The sequence below is a fragment of the Cataglyphis hispanica genome, chromosome 5 (assembly GCF_021464435.1).
Source record: "Cataglyphis hispanica isolate Lineage 1 chromosome 5, ULB_Chis1_1.0, whole genome shotgun sequence".
Taxonomy (NCBI): domain Eukaryota; kingdom Metazoa; phylum Arthropoda; class Insecta; order Hymenoptera; family Formicidae; genus Cataglyphis; species Cataglyphis hispanica.
Genome location: NC_065958.1, coordinates 11,205,143 through 11,224,037, shown reverse-complemented (window position 1 = coordinate 11,224,037; position 18,895 = coordinate 11,205,143). Strand labels below are relative to the sequence as shown.

General features: G+C 38.5%; 1 protein-coding gene across 2 annotated transcripts in view; it reads left to right on the top strand.

The window, feature by feature from the left end:
• The window catches only part of LOC126849895 (probable G-protein coupled receptor B0563.6), a 48,069-nt gene that overhangs the window by 5,006 nt on the left and 24,168 nt on the right, over positions 1-18,895 (top strand). For both annotated transcript variants that reach the window (XM_050592263.1, XM_050592261.1), the window contains exon 2: positions 11,041-11,791. In XM_050592263.1, coding sequence (XP_050448220.1) covers positions 11,575-11,791 — 217 coding nt within the window. In that variant the 5' untranslated portion in view covers positions 11,041-11,574. The remainder of the gene's footprint in view (positions 1-11,040; positions 11,792-18,895) is intronic.

The window sequence follows — 18,895 nt, the reverse complement described above, 5'->3', positions numbered from 1 at the left end:
GAAACCCCGGTCAACTCCAGATTGATATCATCGATTTGCAAAAAGATAAGATCGAAGAAAAGGAAGGCGCGTGTGATATCTCATCGAGAATAAAATCCGTTGTGCAAAAATATGACTAGCATTTATTTAACGCAACTCAATGTCGATCGATTAATTAATTTCGAATGTCTTTTCAATGAGAGAGAATTCAGATTTAAATTTCAGAACAAGAGAGAGTGAGAAAGTGATTAAATTCAAGGGCGACTCGAAATGTCTTATTGCGGTGGTTGAGTGGCTCGAACAAAATCCTCTTCTCGATGAAGTACAAGCTTTTATCAATTGTTATTTCAAATTCCAAATTGCTCGTAGATCGCAGATTGTATTCGAGTTAAAAGCTTCTCATGCTAGATTATTTCTGATCATATATTGAAAGAGAAATATTCTCTCATAATTATCATAATTAATATTTATCTCAAAGAAAAAAGAGGAGGATGTAAAAAAAAGCCGTTTACTTCTTCTTATATAATTTATAAATTTTAAAAAATTTATAGATTTTTAAATCCGCTGGCTCTTTTCGATTTCGATTATTTATTCGAACCACGCGCTCGATAATCGCGATCGAACCAATCGAGGGATATGGAGCAAATATTGCGAGAAATGTAACCGTCACAGCGGATCTCCCCAGTTACTTGAGATAAAACCAAATAAAATCCTGTCCCCAACGTAGGTCTTGCTTCCCTCATTATTATTCCTACCGTGCGTTATGGAATATTATAGGTAGCAGAGAGAAAAATTTCGATGCGACGGTGGAAAATTCGTGCCTCGCTTGTCGAATCTGTTTACGAATCCTAAAATTTTATCGCGCATAAATTCCATTTTACGGCCAAAAACATGTAAATGAGAGATATAATTGGGTTTCTTGACGACAAATCTGTGAAAATAAATTAACGTCAAAAACGTGTTCTCATCCGGCGCGCCGGATGAGAAAAATATTCCGTCGTGAAAGCTCGCGTAATCACGTTTTAGCCGCCATTGAGGATAATTGCCCGGAGTTCTCTAAGCAGATCTAATAAGAAATTCCCGGAGCGCGTCCCGACGTACTGCGTACCTAATTAAAAACTTAAATTTCGCTAAAATTCCTCATTCAATTCCTATTCCTTCACATTTAAAATATGTTATCTGGCTGAGTCATTGCAACGGCAATATAATATCGCTGACAGTTTTTAGAATCTATTTAACGTACACAAGACGCCACTGTTGCAGATCCGAATACCGGATGGGCAATAAATTTTATTGCTCGCCAACCCGTCCGAAAATTTTCAAGTGACGTTATCAGGAGTTGACCCGATAGTACAGTATTATTTTAATTGTAAACAAAATCACCGAGGACGCTATAAAATTGTTTAATTAACACGGTCATCACCCACATGACAGTTTAGTCCGCGCGTGGCTTTTCCCATATCTGTCTCATCACATTTCTCTCTCTTTCACTCGCATTTTTCGTCTTTTGTCTGATAAAACGCGCGTGCGTCACTTCGTTCGTGAAAGCTTTACCAAAGCAGTTAACACACACATCGACCCGCCAATGTATATTTAATCGGAATACACAAGATACCACGTCGTGCGATCGAAAATCATGTTGATTGATTGTTTTAAATAGCTGCGGAAGTTGATGCATAGTGATGATATTAAAAAAGTGTAATATAATAACGCAATGTAAACGTAATATAAACGCACCTTCCCTTCCTTCCGTTTCAAGAGCAATACATTTATTTAAAGAGAAAGAAAAATTCGAGAATACTTACTACCTTCGGGAAAATGAAATTTTAAGGCTTAACAGCAAAAAGAAATTCTTGAAATATAAATATGCCTGTTGAATAGACATCTCCCTTTGGAAAAAATTTCCGCTCTTGGATTCTCCTTAGGATTCTTGGATTCTTCAAGTTCAAAACTTCATTTCGAGACAAAGCAAGGAAAAATGAAGTTGTATTACAACTAAAATAACGCCCTTGGCCGCCTTGTCTCCGATTTTTTTTCTGAATACGCGCATAAAGTTGGTGAAAATTAAAAATTTGTTTCCCTATCTTAATATGATGCCGATAAAATCCGGATGTCATCCGCCCGAAACGGAAATTTCCATCGCCATCATATTTATTTTACTATTTGCCCGTATTAAAAATTTTTTCCCACCTGCAAACAGCAACAGCTGATTACAAAACAGCTGATTCCGATCAGCTATCCCGATTCTTCCTATAAGGACTCACCGTTCCGGGCTAGAAACATCCTCGTGAAAATGAGCATTCTTGAAATTGACAACGGCAACGATTCGTTTGTTCAACCTGCCCTTAGCTTGCAAAAAAACAAAGAGTCAACTTTGCCCCTCCCCTCTCGCAGCGCAATTAGTTCCGGGCGACGAGGAAGTTGTAATCGCGTTCGCGGCCGTTCGCGAGTTTCGTCCCGAGGCTTGGCGTGGCGAGTTTTTTTCCTCCCCGGGATTTGCGGCACCGACCCTGTATTTCCTTCCACCGCCTTCATTTCCCGCGTCGCGGCCGCGAGTAACTCTCCCATTTTCGTAGCGAATAATTCTCCGGAGCCATTCTCGCGGAGAGATCGGTCGCGCAAACTTTTCGTTTCATAATCACCCGATAATTATTAAGAAACACGGAATTTCTCAAATTTCTTCATTGCTATGCTTTCTTTTTCGCGAGCTCCCGCGATCGAGTTACGCGAGAACGCTATTGCGCTCCCAGACTTTGTTCATTAATGACAGCGCTGAATAAATAAGGGGCAGAGAGAAGGATATTTTTTTTCTCATATATAATTTAACGTTAAATAATTCCAGCTGTAAAAAAAATTAAATCTGCACTGTTTATGCCATCAAAATTAGACTTTTAGACATGATGTATGAGCAATCTTATAAGAGCTCGTATATAAATAATTATAATAATTATAATATTAATAATTAAAAATAATTATAATAATAATAAATAATTGTAATAATTGTAAATAATTATAATATTATTAATCAAATAATCTTTTTTATATTTTATTGTTTGTACAAAATTTTAAAATTAAATCTTTCATTGTTTCGATATCCTAGTAATTGCAATCAATTTGTTCATTCAAATTTGAATGAGAAAATTGATTTGCAAGAATTAGAAAATGCTTGAATATTCTTACAGAAAGCATGACATATATTCTTTAATAAAATTTAAAAACATGTTTGCTTACAGAGATATTTGTATTTATCTTTCTGAGATTAATCTAAATATTAATATTTACAATGATAATGATAGCGTACAATTTTTTTACACAAATTTCTTCCGTTAATCGAAAAAAATCTCATATTATAAAGGCAGTTGCTGAAAATTTCGATTGAAGCTTTAACGAATAAAGATACGACATTCACGCACACGGACAATTTTGCAGAGAGCTCGATCTCCCGCTTTAATCTGCGCTTTTGCATCTCCGTCCCAGATGCTGCAATTGTCACGGCGGCGTCTTAATGATTTCCGCGTCGCTCTGTCTGGCACGAGGCGTAATCATCCCGAGTCTATCTAGCATTATCGATACAAGAGGAGGACAAGCGCTCTCGTTAATTAGCTCCAACGATTTTCCGGTCAGCGACTACTCGAGTGATTGCAATTTGATCGCGAATCGCGTGTACGTTTCTCGCGAATCCATCTCGGAAAGTTCGACGGTGTCTTCGTCAATTACGATGTAATAGCTGCGTGAGAGAATTTACAGGGAATCTCAAAAGTCATTACTTCTTCTACGAGAATTAAAAATCAGTACAATATCGCATTAATCGGCAAGAGTTAATTTTAAATAAACATTATGTTATTAAAGAAAAAAAATATTCTGATTATATAAAATAGTATTAAAATAATATTAAAATATAAAATAATATTTAAAAAAATCTAATTAAATAAAATCTATTAAATATTGTTATTAAAAATATATTTTTATTAAACATATATTATTAAATATATATTAAATATATATATTAAATGTACATTATTAAATATATATTAAATATATATTATTAAAAAATAATATTAAAATATAAAATAGTTAAAAAAATCTAGATATTAAAATTTTAGATGTCAGAGCAATATTAAATAAAAAATCACAAGCTGCCTCACGCGTGCAACATTACTCACAAACTTAAAAGATCGTAAGTAATCCTTTTTAATGAAGTGACAGGAATTTTGCGGAGATCAAGAGAGAGAGAGAGAGAGAGAGAGAGAGAGAGAGAGAGAGAGAGAGAAAGACGAAGAAAGGATTACTGATGATCGATGTAAGGCCGAACGCGGATGTCATCCTGTCGTGAAGGGAAGAGACGTTTTATGACGTACGTCTTCTGATATATAAAAGTGATATATTATTTTATATCTGAGATATAAAAGTGGATCTCGTTATCTCGGTTACTATCGCGACATAATCCTTTCGTCGCTCTCGCCAATCGGCGAGTGGCATCGCGGTGTAAAGTTTATCACGCGTCCGATACGGCGCCGTCCATTTTCATGTGTCAGATTCAGCGCTACCTTGCTCTCTCTCTCTCTCTCTCTCTCTCTCTCTCTCGTTCCTAAGAAAAAGAAAAGAATAAAAAAAAAGGAGAGAAAAAAAGAGGGACTATTGCTAGTCTTCGATCGAGCCGCGCTTTCCCAGGTAAGGGAGCACCGTCGTGGAAAATCCGCGACGCCCGCGATACTTCCAGACACTTCCAGCTCTCCCACTCGAATCCCCGTGATGGATATAACGATCCAACAATGATATAACCGCCATTTATGTCGCAATCGTCGACAAGTAGTGGAGAGTCTCGTCGCGATAAAAGCGCGCGCGCGTTCGCGGAAAAAAAAATGGAGGGATGTAGAGGGGAAAAAAATAAAAAATAGATCATTACTCCCGATTTGACCCCGGCCAAACCTCTCCCACGATTATTTCGCATTTGTACGCGCAAAGCGATTTTCACGTAACGATGACGATGGCGATGAGATTACGAGGGACGCGCGTAAACCTCTTTCCCCATTTGCCGATTAAACGAGCGCGACGCAGCTTTACACGCTGACCATCGGTTTTAATCACGCTATCGATACCTCGATAAGCACCCACTAATATTTTTTTACCCGTACCTTGGCCGCGCCGACCTAATTTCGCTACCAGCGATAAAGTTTAATTACCTCTCAACACACAGAGAGAGAGAGAGAGAGAGAGAGAGAGAGAGAGAGAAGGGAGGAAATCAGCGACGGATCGCGTTTAAAAAATAACGATGATTTAAATAAATCGTTCTGTCAAAGTGATTAATCAATATGTATGTATATAAAAACAAAAGTTCGATATGGTAATATAAAGAAGCCTCGAAAATAATATAGACGTTACTTTAATATGCCGTACGTTGCGCTGCATTAAAATCGAGAACCTCGTGAGGGGCGGGGAGGGAGGGGGAGGGTGTGGCGAGGGGAGTAATAAATAATGAAAATTAACGGAGGCATTTCGCGAGCGGAATAAATTCGTTAAAGAATTAAGCAAATTATTGGCGTAATATGCAAATGGCGCGCGCGTGGGCGTACAGCCGACATAATTGAAGTGCACGCGCCAATAACGCGCAATTAATTCCATGTATATATATTTCCGTCGGCTGTTGTACGCGCGAGTTTTGCAAGCGTGTTACATGATAAATAATGCGCAATATACAATGAAGAAATAAATTAGATGCGGCGCGCGTGTCGCTTGTCCCGCGTTACTTTTCGCGATAAATCTCTTCTTTCCTCTCGGGTGTCTCTGTTCCTCAACTTGCAAGATAAATTTCTATCTTTGTAATACGCGACATCGTGATTTATTCATCACCATAGGAGACTAGACGCTTAGTTATCAATTATTCGCGAGGCGCCGCTAATTTCTTCCACTAATAAAAGAGAAAAAAAGGGAGCGAGGGAGAAAAGGTCAAGAAGCGCGCTTTGTTATCAAGTATTTCAACAAGCTCTTCACAATAAACTTTAATCTTCAGGATATTCCATCATAACTTTTACAATCATTTTAAGTGAGTAATTATTGACCAGACTATAAGAAAATATCGAGCGCACAAATTGCTATCGGAAATGCGATGACTAACTGTGTAACTTGAATGTACAATATTAGGTATACTATATACAAGTAATATGAAATTATTATTTAAATTAAACAATTATTGATTAATAAACTAAATTATTGATTAATAAATTAAGTAATTAAATACTTCATGAAATAATTATTAAAATAATTAATTAAAAAAGTAAAAGCTTAAATAATATTTAAATAAAAATATTTAAATAAAAATTATATTAAGTTATCGTTGAAATATCTCTGATACTGATTTGTCGTTGTCAAATGCATAAAGTATGTAAATGGGAAAGATATTAAGGAAATGGGAACAGAATATGCAACACCAGGATATTCATCAAAATTATTTTGAACCATTATGGATCCTGGAGATTAACTTTTCCCCGAAGAAGATCGGAAAGAGGGATACGCACAGAGAGAAATTCGGAGTAAAACGGAGCAAAGTTGCTCGAGAGTGCTCGCGAACTCTATATAGGATCAACGACCTACGCCAACCCATCGAATAGCGGGAAGACGCGTTGCGAGCCGTAAAATCGGCTCGATTCCGTACCTCGGTGCTCCTCTCGCCCGCGATTCGGAGGGGAAAAGGAGGGGGAGGAAGGCGGGGGAGGTCCCCGCGGAAGGCGAATGCATAATGTCTCGGCATGCCAGAGTTTCGCTGCCGCGTATTTTAAGTCACAGCTGCCGCGTGGATTGAGAAGCCGGGTACGAGCATGATGGGAGACTCCGGGGAGAGGCCTCTTTCCTGCCCCCCTCCCTCCCTCCCTCCTCCCCGATGCAAAACTTGCAAGGGGAGTTTGTCACCCCTCCCCCCTCCCCCTCCCCCCGTGTCGCGAAACACACTCGCGCACGTGGTCGAGGAAATTGCAAAGTTTCCTGCGGCACTTTTGCGCCACATGTCAAATCCACAACGCGGCTGCGCTACTCTATGCACTCCCGTCCTATGTATCACGCCGGAATATTAACTGCCGCATATTTGTTGTCTTCTACATTTTTTTTCTTTTCTTTTTTTTTTTTGCTTTTCTATCTGTAAGCATCCGGATGATGATAAAAAAAGACGGCTATTCTACAAGTGGAAATGGAGAACCGCCTTGCGACTCTCAAGGAAAAGAGAAAGTGGATAACAAAAAGAAAGAAAAAGAAGAAGAGTGAAAGAAAACTCCCAAAGTGCTGTTATTAATACGTGTTATGTCAATCAAAGTTTCACGTCATATGTTATACTTAACTTTCTTTCTTTGTTTCGCGTACGTGAAGAGTTGCACATTATTAATAAAGTTAGGACAAGTTCAAAGGGTCAAGGTTGAAAAGATTCGAATGTGGAAGGGACGGTGCCTTGTAAGTCTCTTCGCGAGAAGGTCTCGTAAGAAGATCCCTTTACAGAGTAAAGTGCATGCGACCTTATTTTTACAACCTCGCGTTTCCTCGAACAGCTCATGATTTATCGCCGGGATATTTTTGCAATGCACGTGACGGCCACGTGCCGGCGAATAACAACTGACACGTGTGTACACGAGGATCGAATTGCGAACGTTTTAACGTAATGATCGTAAGCGTTTGTTTCGCGTCATTATCAGACGACACTCTTCGCATGCCATCCATGCATCATTTTATATCATTTTATATCGTTTTATAGAATTTTCGCCATTTTTGAGCAAAGATTAGCGGCTTGATAAGTCATTTTGATATCGAAAAAGGAATAATAATTTTTTTTTGATGATGATAACCGATAAGATCGATCCTTTGAATTAAAAGCAAGACGATTATTCTAATTTGATTAGCGATAATGAGAAAACGATCATGAATGGGACTCAGAATTAAACTAAAGGAAACAATCGAGCAGTCTGATCAGTAGGCAAAAAAATTCTATCTTTTTTTTTGTCTTCATTTGACTTGCCATCGAACAACTCGATTTAATGGAAGCGCTATGGTCTTCTTAATCCTCAGCGGGCATATTTTCTGACTGTAAGAGCACGAGCAATTTTTTTTTTTTACAAAACTTGGCTTGTACTAAAGTTGAAACAGCAAAATCGACATAAAGCACCTTGAAAGAAAAGCTATCTGTTTTAAAGACGATATTTGAATATTTCAAGAATTTCCTGCGAATACAAATTTTAGCAATTTTAATCGCGTTCATCCCAATTCCTTGAATATTTATCTAACATTATGTTAATAATATTCCAATAACATTCGTGCAAATTCGTAATTTTAAGCTTGTTGCCCGGGTGATAATGCGTCGGAATAATTCATCGGGATCTATCGAGTCTACAGCCCCCGTTTCTCAAAGAGAGAGCTTCAGAAACCTCAAAGGCTAATTCGCTCGTGATTTACTCAAAAATTTCGTCACGTCCTCTCGCGAGTTTCGGGAACTCTACGAGCAATCTCATCAGCCCGGGTTATGTTCCATCAATCCATAGTGCAATTTGACGGTCTACCGATCGCGATTTTATAGCTTATAGCGAGGAACGAGGTCTATTAGACCGTAAACTCGTCGCCTCGAACGCACGATCGAGGCGAGAAAAGATATTATAAAGAATTTTGCGGCGGCGACGCGGGGCTAACGTGACTCGGCTAAGTGATCGATAAGCTATCCGTGAAACGGCAGCGAGCACACACGCGCTCTATTTGCTTTATCGCTATTGAGTTTACGATCTCGGAGAGGAAACTCTCTTGCGCGTCGAGAAACATTTGCGAAGCAAAGCGTAAAACGCGCGCGGATTTGCAGAACCGAGTTATCCCGGAGGATTAATCATAGTGATCCCCGTACACGCGCAGGCTCGAGTAATCTCCGTATCTCGACGAACGATCTTCGAGCTGTCATTCTTGAATTTATTACGACAGGCGGTCGATTATTTTCATATTTCATAATCTGTCGATCTTATATTATTCTTACAGGAATTATCAATTTTATGAAGTGTTTGTGAATTAATTTACATTTTTCAATCGCGTGATGGATATAGAGATCGTAGAAATTTTTTTTCTTCAAATAAGGAATAATAATATATTAAACAAGAAATCATTTTTTTTTATGTCGAGATAGTTGCAATTTTTGTGACTCGTAAATAGAAGCTTTAAAAAATTGATTAGATAATGGGAATAATTATATATATAATTATAACAATAACAATAACAATAAATAGCAGAATTTTACGCAGCCCAAAACTTATATAAAGTAATAACCGTTCAAGATGTATTTTATAGCGTTGCCGTGCATTAAATTCTCAGTCGCGAAATACGAAAGGGTTGTTAAGCCGCTGCTAACCCCGCTTGCGGATGAGCCTTTTCTGATCTATCTCTCTATTTCTCTCTCTCTCTCTCTCTCTCTCTCTCTCTCTCTTCACCAGACTAATCTACGACACGACCGTGAAAATGCTCCCTCTTACAGTTTTCCGTTTACGATCCTCGTGGGCTCCATAAGGCGCGTCTTACTACGAGGAGCGGAAATAGATTGGGGACAGCTGTCTTCGTCCTCGACACTTGGAGAAGAGAAGACATTTCTTTTCCCAGACTGCCGATTGCCGACGATAACTGATAGCATCACATAATATTTCGATTCTACATTTAATGGCAACAACATATTTTGTATATTTTTCCACAAATATTTTCGTAAACTTAAGAAATATTTTCACGAGTAGAGACAAGAGAAGCTAATGCAATAGAGAGCTGCAAGATCAGCAGGAAAGAAATTGAGGGGGAATATTTTGTTTTCCCCGCATAAGAAAAATCGTTCCAAACTCTCCGTGGAACTCCCGTTTCCCAAAAACTTTTCGGGAATACTTCTCGCGAGGAAGTTCCCCGGAAATCGCTGCGCACCAGGAACGTCACCCAAGTGAAACGCCATCCCCAAACTTCGGGGAAACTTTCGCGAAAACGCACGCGGTGAACGTAGGAGGATGCATTTTTAATATTGACAGCGAATCAATAAATAAATTATATAGACAGGATGCACTTTGGGCACTACACGTAACGCGTTTTCCGTTTGAAGTTCGAGTCGCAAGATTATAATATTCGTTTGCGAACGACAGGCCCCCTCCCCTGCCCCCTCTTTCGCCGTCGTCCCCTTCATCGTCGGCAGGAAAATATTTCAGCTCGAAGGAAATTCGCGGGTCGAGCGTCTTGAATATAAACCGGCTTAGGGAACGAGGGGGGTCCGTGGTTGCTCGCGCCGAGAAGTGTCACCTTGGGAGGGGAGGGGGGGGGGCCCCTGGATAGGGGGCTGCCGGATGGACGCGGAAGCGCGCGCTATCCATTTTCGCTCGGCATCTGAATTTCAGCCCCGTTTTCTGAACCGCAAACTCTCGAGATCCGGAAGCGGGGACGAGAGTCGGCTGCTGAATCGAAGTCCGCCGTTGCTAAATCTGCCGCTGCCAGCAGCAACAATTTCCTTCCTGCCACGAGATCCCGCGGATTTCTCAATCTCCTCCGCGAGGGTAGAATCAACGAAGAATCACGCCCGATTCATTAGCCTCCCTTTCGCGACGGAGGATGTGCGGATTTTACTTCCAATCATCTCGCATTTTCGCAGTTTCCACAAATCGTGGACATAAATTTGCGGAGAATACGTGATAAGATAGATAAATCTCTATCTCCATCTCTATCCCTCTCTCTTTCCACCCAAAATAACTTTATTTAATTCAATAATATTATTTATAAAATTAAATAAATGGAATTTAAAAAAAAAAGCATTAAATTTTGTAGCAATTGTAAATTCTAGAAATTAATAACTTTTGCATATCCTCTATATTTAATTAGACGCTATAAAAAAATATTTTATCTATAATAGAATATTATTTTGTATGATAGAAATAAATTGCGCGAATATTTTTTCACTGTAAAGCAGATAAAAAACTCGATTATAATTTCCCGAACGCAAGAAGTACGCGAAGAAATATATGTATAAATATATCGCCGTGACAAATATATTAGAGATTTGCAGAGGAATGCAATACTGTTTGTTTTCAGGATAGCATGGAATAGCGCAGCTGCCGCTCGAGGATGGCGGCGTACAAATTGTCATGGAAGAACACGTTCGGATTCCTCGGTGAAAATAAGCAGTCGCGGATATCGAGAGTAGTAAAGCCGCTTATTCGCTCCGACAGACTTGTTCGGAACTTTCAGAAAGAGGTACTCTCTCTCTCTCTCTCTCTCTCTCTCTCTCTCTCTGGCAAAATGAAACTTTTGTCACACCTGTTGCACGACAGGTGTAATTTTGACGGATGCTCGCACGTTCTGGATCACAATGTGATTCGCTTCAACGTCGGTCTAAGGATTCCTAATTTTTATCAATTTTTTTTCTAAATTCGATTCGCGATGAGATGTCATCGACCCGCGACGTCACTAAAAAATTACGGCTTGTGTGAACGAGATGCGCGGAGATGTGCGGACGGTGGTTGAGCGAAAGAGTTCGAAGATGGGCTCGCGTATACGGTGGGACGGGAAAGTTCATCGCTAATTGTGAAAGGTGCTGAAGAGAACCGAGGGAGTGTGGCAGGCAAGATGGTGGACGTGTTCAACGTGAGTAAGAGTCAAAATATTTGCGTGCTGCCGGAGGACTCGGACATACTGGAGGACCCTCGAACGCCGACTTTGAGAAGGATCAGTTACGGCATCGTGCTGCCGACCATTTGTTGCTTCGGCATCATCGGAAACATCTTGAATCTCGTCGTTCTCACGAGAAGAAACATGCGCGGCACCGCTTACATCTACATGCGAGGTGAGCATCATCTATACAGGATGGGCCCAAATGTTCCGGCCGGACTCTCAGGTTTTATAGAAAATTTAATTCTGAACAAAAAAAGTTTTCTATAAACATCGAAAAATATTTCCTTAAAAAATTAGCGCCTAAAAATCTCTGAAATCGCGGATACTTTTATACATTTTTACAAATATAGAACGTTTGCGCCCACCCTGTATATTTATCATTATCTATTTCCTTATCAAAGCCTTGTTCTTTCCGTAAAAATTTTCATTACTTTGTAGATAAATTTCTTTTTCATTAAAGGAATAATAATTATTAATATAGCCGATTCACAAAAGTTTCTTTCCACTTTTAATTTTTTAAATCAATTTTTATCTGCCATAAAGCTATTCGATTTTTTTTTCTACGCTAAAATAGAAACGATCTCACGAAAAGTAAGTTTGGAAGTATCTTTCTATGTTGATGACGTCCTCTTTTAAACCATGAGGAAGAGGCGAACAAGGTGTATTGAAATAAGAGACGAAGGGGGGAAGAAGCGAGATGCCATTAGCAGAGAGAGCGGTGTAATAGCTTCTAATATAATTATTCCATGTTTACGTAATAGCGGTACAGCAAGCTCAATTGCATTACTTTTCATAGAGTGCATTATCAGACATACCACACAGCGTGTACGTTCGCGTGCAATGTCATCGTTAACGCGCGCTGATTATCCGCAATTTTCACGATTGAAATCTAAATATCGGAAAAAAACACAGAATTGAGAGAGATTCGAATACGTATTACGCGTCTCAATACAATATCCGAGAGAATTTTTCGACTATACGCCAAGAATGTATTTGGTTGTCAAGCATAAAAGGCGAGTACTGGAATTAGAGTTGAACTAGATAACAAGACTAGTTTTGATATTGTATTGTCTTATTTCGAAATTCGAGATAAGATTAAGACAAGATTTTTAATTAGTTATCAAGGTAATATTAAAATTAAGATTGTCAAGATTAGAGAACTCTAAAAAAGCTACGATATATATATATATATATATATATATATATATATATATATATATATATTGTGTGTGCGTATAATTGAGATGAGAAAAAATCACTGTATTATATACAAAATTAAAAAATTCTATTTAATAAATAAAAAAAAAATTATATTAACAAATTTATTATAAAAATAATTGATGCAATACAGTAAACGAAATTAATTATATAAATTAAATCTTAAATTATTATACAATGTTATATTATTAAATATTATTTTAAGCAATTGTTCAATATTGATAAAAATTATTAGTACAATTAAGACAAGACAAAATAAATAAAAGAAATAAAGAGATTTTTGCAAAAACCAATTTAAGTTTCCAAAAATTTTTAATACCAATGCAATATTTTTATGAATTTTTACGAATTGTCTCGTCTTGTGCAACCCTAATTAGAATATCGGGGATGCACGCGTTTCTCTGATATAAATTGAACGATCACGCGTCTGTACAGCATCAAATTTATTTCGAAAAATTTCAAACCAAACGTCCTCGACCAATCCTTCCTTATTCTCTCTTTGCTTTCGGAGAAAACACTCTATTCTATGAGGTCATGCGAAGAGCTCGCCCGCATTTTTTGGCTCCGGAAGCAACGAAAAGATATTTTCTGGCGCGTCGAAAATTTGACATTCTACGTCGCGTGAATAGATGGCGATAAGAATCCCAATCGGCCCAGTTGTTTTTGTTATAAATTGATAATATTATTATACTAATAATATTAATAAAATATGTATATAAGTTGTATTGAAATATTTATTTTTTTATTTACAACAACAAAAACATGACTTCAGTATTTTCTGTCTTTCGATATAAGTACGTAAACAAGATTACACTAATGGAATATTGTTGGTACATCAATAAAATAAATAAATAATAACATCTAAATAAATAAGAAAGCTTATCTCTTCAAATAACATTCCTAATAAAATATAAAATAGACCATATCTTGTACTGTAAATGTGAAATAGATTTTTTGGAATAAAATTTATTTTTTACTACCCACGTATTGCAGTACTACTATCAATTTTACATATATTGCCTCTTATCTAATCATACATTACATGTGTAAAGATCTTTGTGATACACAAATATGCTTTATGAAAAAAAAAAAAATGAAAAAAATATTCTTAAAATGCAAAAAAATGCAAAAAAAAAGAATAATTTTTTTATGACTTTTGACGGTCAGATCTAAGTCTAGTTTATTTCTTAACAAATGATATTAAAATAAAAAAAAAATATATTTTTATATTTTTAAAACTCTATCTTCCATATTTACTAAAATATGAAAGAAAATGCACATATTAAAAAAAAAATTTCATCTTACTCCGAAAATAAACAGCGAGATTCCCGGGCTGATAATTAACGCGCGCGGATTCGAGTTAAAGTTGGAGTTGGCTCACGCAGAGACTGCGCGATTATAACCGGCAAGCATCGCGGTACTGGAGACGCGCGAAAGTATCGCCAAGTAGACACACAAGGTATTTTGACACAAGGCCAAAGTAATCGGAGTCTCGTTTCCGCGCGTCCGCCCGACCGAAATTCCGAAATGCTTACGTCCTCGACGATCCGAGTTATTTTTTTCTGATGTCGCGCCATTGTTTGTGGCCGATTGTGCCGCCCACAATTTCGTCCATTAGCCCCATTTCACCCTTATTAATAGCCTTTTCATCGCCTCGTATATTTATAGACACTTCGCAAATCAACAGTGCTATTGACATTGAACCTGTTGGCGTGGCGGTCGCCCCGCGATAAATTAATTTCTCCTAATTGTGAGTGGAAAATGCTGGAAAATTCGTTATAATATACATTTATTAGACTCACATAATCTCTTTACTTATCGAAAAATATATCTGCAAAATCTACCTAATAATAAAAGTCGATATCTTAGCTGTATTCATTTAATAATTTAATTTCTCAATTTCCAAAAGAAAAAGAAATAAATATATTTTTATAAAATAAAACATTTTCAAATAGCAACAATTTTTCCCTCTACATATATATTTCACAAAATCATCGAATAAAATACTTCGCTTTTGAAATCGATAAATTTATTTTTTAATTCCGAGAGTGGTGGAAATAAATCCGCGTATGCAGAACGTGATTGCTCCCGAAGAGAAGCGCTTCGGGAACAACGGAGCCGAGAAGGTCTTGATGAGATCGGGACACGGGGCTTTATGCGTTGCTCGCGGCGAGCTGTCTCTCTTCGTACAACAAGCTTCCGTCTGTTCTCGGGGCAGAGAAGATTTGGCGGTTTTTGCGGCGCCGTCGACGTCCGCGCTCGTTTCCGGGGCAACGAGAAGCCGGTGCATTAGGGAGGAAATTACTCGGCAATTCGATTTTGGTATTTTCGTTGACTGGCGCGCCGTACCGTTTCGAATGGCACTCCGGGTTGGGGTGGACACGTCCCCGTGTCTTTATCGCCCGGTCGGGTTCCTTAAGGATTATAGATACGCCCCACGACCGTAACACGTTCCCGCGTATATGAGGCTTTCTCCTCTTAACGCTTAACTCCGTCGCAGCTGCGGCAGCCGCGGAATATAGCCCCGAGGCGCTCCGCCTCACCAAATCGTGCCGCAAGAGTGCAAAGCCGGCTCTAAAGTGGCTTATGCCACCGAGATACGCTCTCTGCGAAAGTATTGTGCTCACCTAATTTCGCCTCATCCAATCGCACTGACTTTTTTCTTCTCTGTAGCCCATCGTGAAGATCTGAACCTCATCTCAATGGATCGAGAGATAACAGATTCATATGTCACGTTTAATGAGATGAGATTAAAATTCCAATTGTCAAATAAAATTATATAAGAAGCCTGAAAGATACGTGACCTGTGGAAATTCTTTGTATGAACCTTGAATCGCGATCCTCTCAGCTGAGAATATCGCGAGATTCAAGGGTGAAGTGTTGCTGATTCGATATCGATATCCGATAGAGTTATCTCGATATCAGGCGCCCGAATACAAGAGATCGCGCGAAATTTCCGTTTTACTCGATTTTCTCGTACACGCGAGAGACATTGGAAACGTAGCCTTATGAAGATTTTAGAAGAGATTAGAAGAGAGGCGAAACAGAAAAGAAGAAAGAGAAAGAGATATGATAGTACGATCTCTCGCTCGCTCCGCGAAACTTTCTCTCTCTCTCTCTCTCCGATTCATTCTTTTCCTTTCTCTTTCTTTTTCTGTTCTCGATTACCTTTAGCCACACATATATATATATATATATATATATATATATATATATATATATATATGTATTCTAGATTTTAATCGCCTTCCTTCGAGTTTCCGGCTCCGGGTTTCCGTTCTTAATCCCGGTATCTATCAAGGAACTTGGTATCCGACGTAAGTGCGCCGATACGTCTCTCCCCATGTGAAAATTCTCACCCGCTTTCACTATCAGCTGTTCATCAAGATTAATGATTTAACTAACAGTTCGCGGGTAACGGCTAATCAAATCTCATTCAAGAGTGCCATTGCGGATAACATGACAGCTCGTTATCGAATCGCAAATTACAATACGTTACTCGATAATGAATAATATTATCAATTAGTATTAAAAACTTATATTTTACATTATGTAAAAGAGCGTTCCATGAAATTTTCAGAATATGACATTAAATACGCAACCCAATAATTACGAACGTCTGGCTCCGTAATTATGAAACAAAAGAGATTTCAAGTCAGCTTCGAGACAATTATTATCGAATGATAAGAGCCGAAGAATACATACTACATACATTTTCCTAAAAGAAAATTTTTCAAGATAACTGATTAGGAGATATATAATATTCATTTACGAAATATAATTAATTCGTAATGAATTAAATTTTGTCGATATTAAAATAATCTGTGATACAAAAAGATATATATATATATATATATATATATATATATATGTATATATGTATATAGTATACATATAACCCAGATTCATGAGGGAGTAGCGGAATAAAAATTCCCATCCCCTCGCTGGCGTAATTCGAGTTTCCACAGGCATCACTGCCCTTGTGATCTTGCTATCAAACAAGATACTCAGATATGTGCCTACGCACAAAGGAGATTCGCAAGCGGGGATTTGCCCCTCATAAAATCCTTTCATCATACATCCTATATTGGTTAATGTCGGAAAAGAGCCCGAAATTTAACTGTAATTTGCGAAATGTCAATATGACAGGAAAAAAGAAAAAAAAAATTACCAATAAAAATAACAGAGAAAGAGAAAAAATAAGGTTTTGTAATTTTTATTACAATTTTTCATTATTAATGTTTCCGCGATGTATTAATATTAATATCTCTTCAATTATTTTCATCCACATTATTTCGATAAAGGTCAGTGTCATTGTGCTATCATTTATCAACGTTAACTTTTATTAACTTTTTATTGTCTGAGATTCTAAATAAACTATATTTAATTATTGTATTTTTTTATTAATTTTTTTCTTATTTTTATGTATTTATTTATTATTAATGTTTTATGCGCTTCATGATGAACAAACATTTGTCTATCAAATAAAGAATTCTAAAAATAGTTCTGCAAATCAGTTGGCAAGTTCTAGAAATACTTTAGAAGATTCATCTTACATGACAAATAAGATACAAAAAAAAAAAAGGTTGAAGAGAAAATGTAACCTTCACTATTCCACCGATATGACAGACGATGGCTTTCGCGTCATTCTCTATGGAACAGGCAGTCACTTATACATACAAAAATGCGCATGCACCGAGGTCGTGCCCCATCGTCGTTAGAATTCCGAAGAAGTCGACGCCAATTCCGTTAGATAAGCGAACGTGCAGTGTACCGACGTCTACGTATCCGTATACGCCGGCCTGGGCATCAAAATTCCAACGGCATGAGATATCAGAGCGAGGAGCTACCACGTCGACGCGAGTTACACGTCACGACGCTCCACAAAGTGTCAAAGAAGGGAAAGAAAGGAAGAAAGGACGCAAGTCTTTACGCAATCCCGCGCATCACGTGTACAATACATACACACGCATCACATACGTATGCACCGACTTGTATGCAAATAAGCGAACAGCGGCGACGTGCCTCGTCACGTGGAGCGAGTGCATCGATATGCGCGACGTACGTCGCCGAGGACGAGAAGGCAGGATGAGAGGATGTGCAATCCTCCCCCCCGTCCCTTATCCCCCGAATGAGGGGTAAAGGGACGTGCCTTTGAGTCTGGAAATATTGTGCGAATCGCGGGATGCGTAGGATTTGTGCGTGAAGAGGAAAACGTGCGCGGAAAACGACGGATGAGTCAAGGCACATTGGAGGAGATCGTCTCGCACTCACAGATCATCGTCGACTTTACATCCCCTAATGGGATGGATGAAACATCCGCGATATGTGCGCGAAAACTACGTCGTTAAAATCATAAGAGATAATAAAATAATAGAGATGCCGCCTCGCGAGATAACGCTCGCGATGATCGCGACGATATCGAATCAAAGGCGAGGATAGATACATGTGTCCTTCTATCGCGCCCCCATAACCGTTTACTGTATTCCATTTCTCGAGATGTTCCCGCCCGTGACCCACTTCGTCCTCCGCTTCCTTTTCGAATGTCACACACGGTAGATAAGCGATCGTCCGCGTGTCTCCTCCGGTTCTCTTCTTCGCTCGCTTCTCGTGCCTATTGTTGTCGCGACTGAAACACAGCGGCTTTTCTATACCGCACCAGATGGAGTCAAGCCTCGCAGTTGGCGAAATTATTTCAAGAGCGCGTGCCGACGTCACCGGGCGATTTATTTGGAATTCGCTAAATCTGGCAAACAGCGAGAATGCGAAACAAGTGTGTATTATGAAGAGAAAAAGATCACCTTTCAATATTTATTGATGGATGAAAGACGCGCACGCTGATGCTCCCTGAAAGATTCTTATTCGGAACTCGTCGAATCATTTTTTTTTTTTTTTACAAAAGAATTGCGGTAAAATTGCAGACCATAAACAGTCCTTGTTGAGAGAAAAAAAAGGACAGGACTCGCGTTCTTTCAAAAGAATCTTTTGTGATCTCTCTTACAGTCCAATGATTGATACCTACATCGAGAGAGAAAGGGGGAGAGAGAGAGAGAGAGAG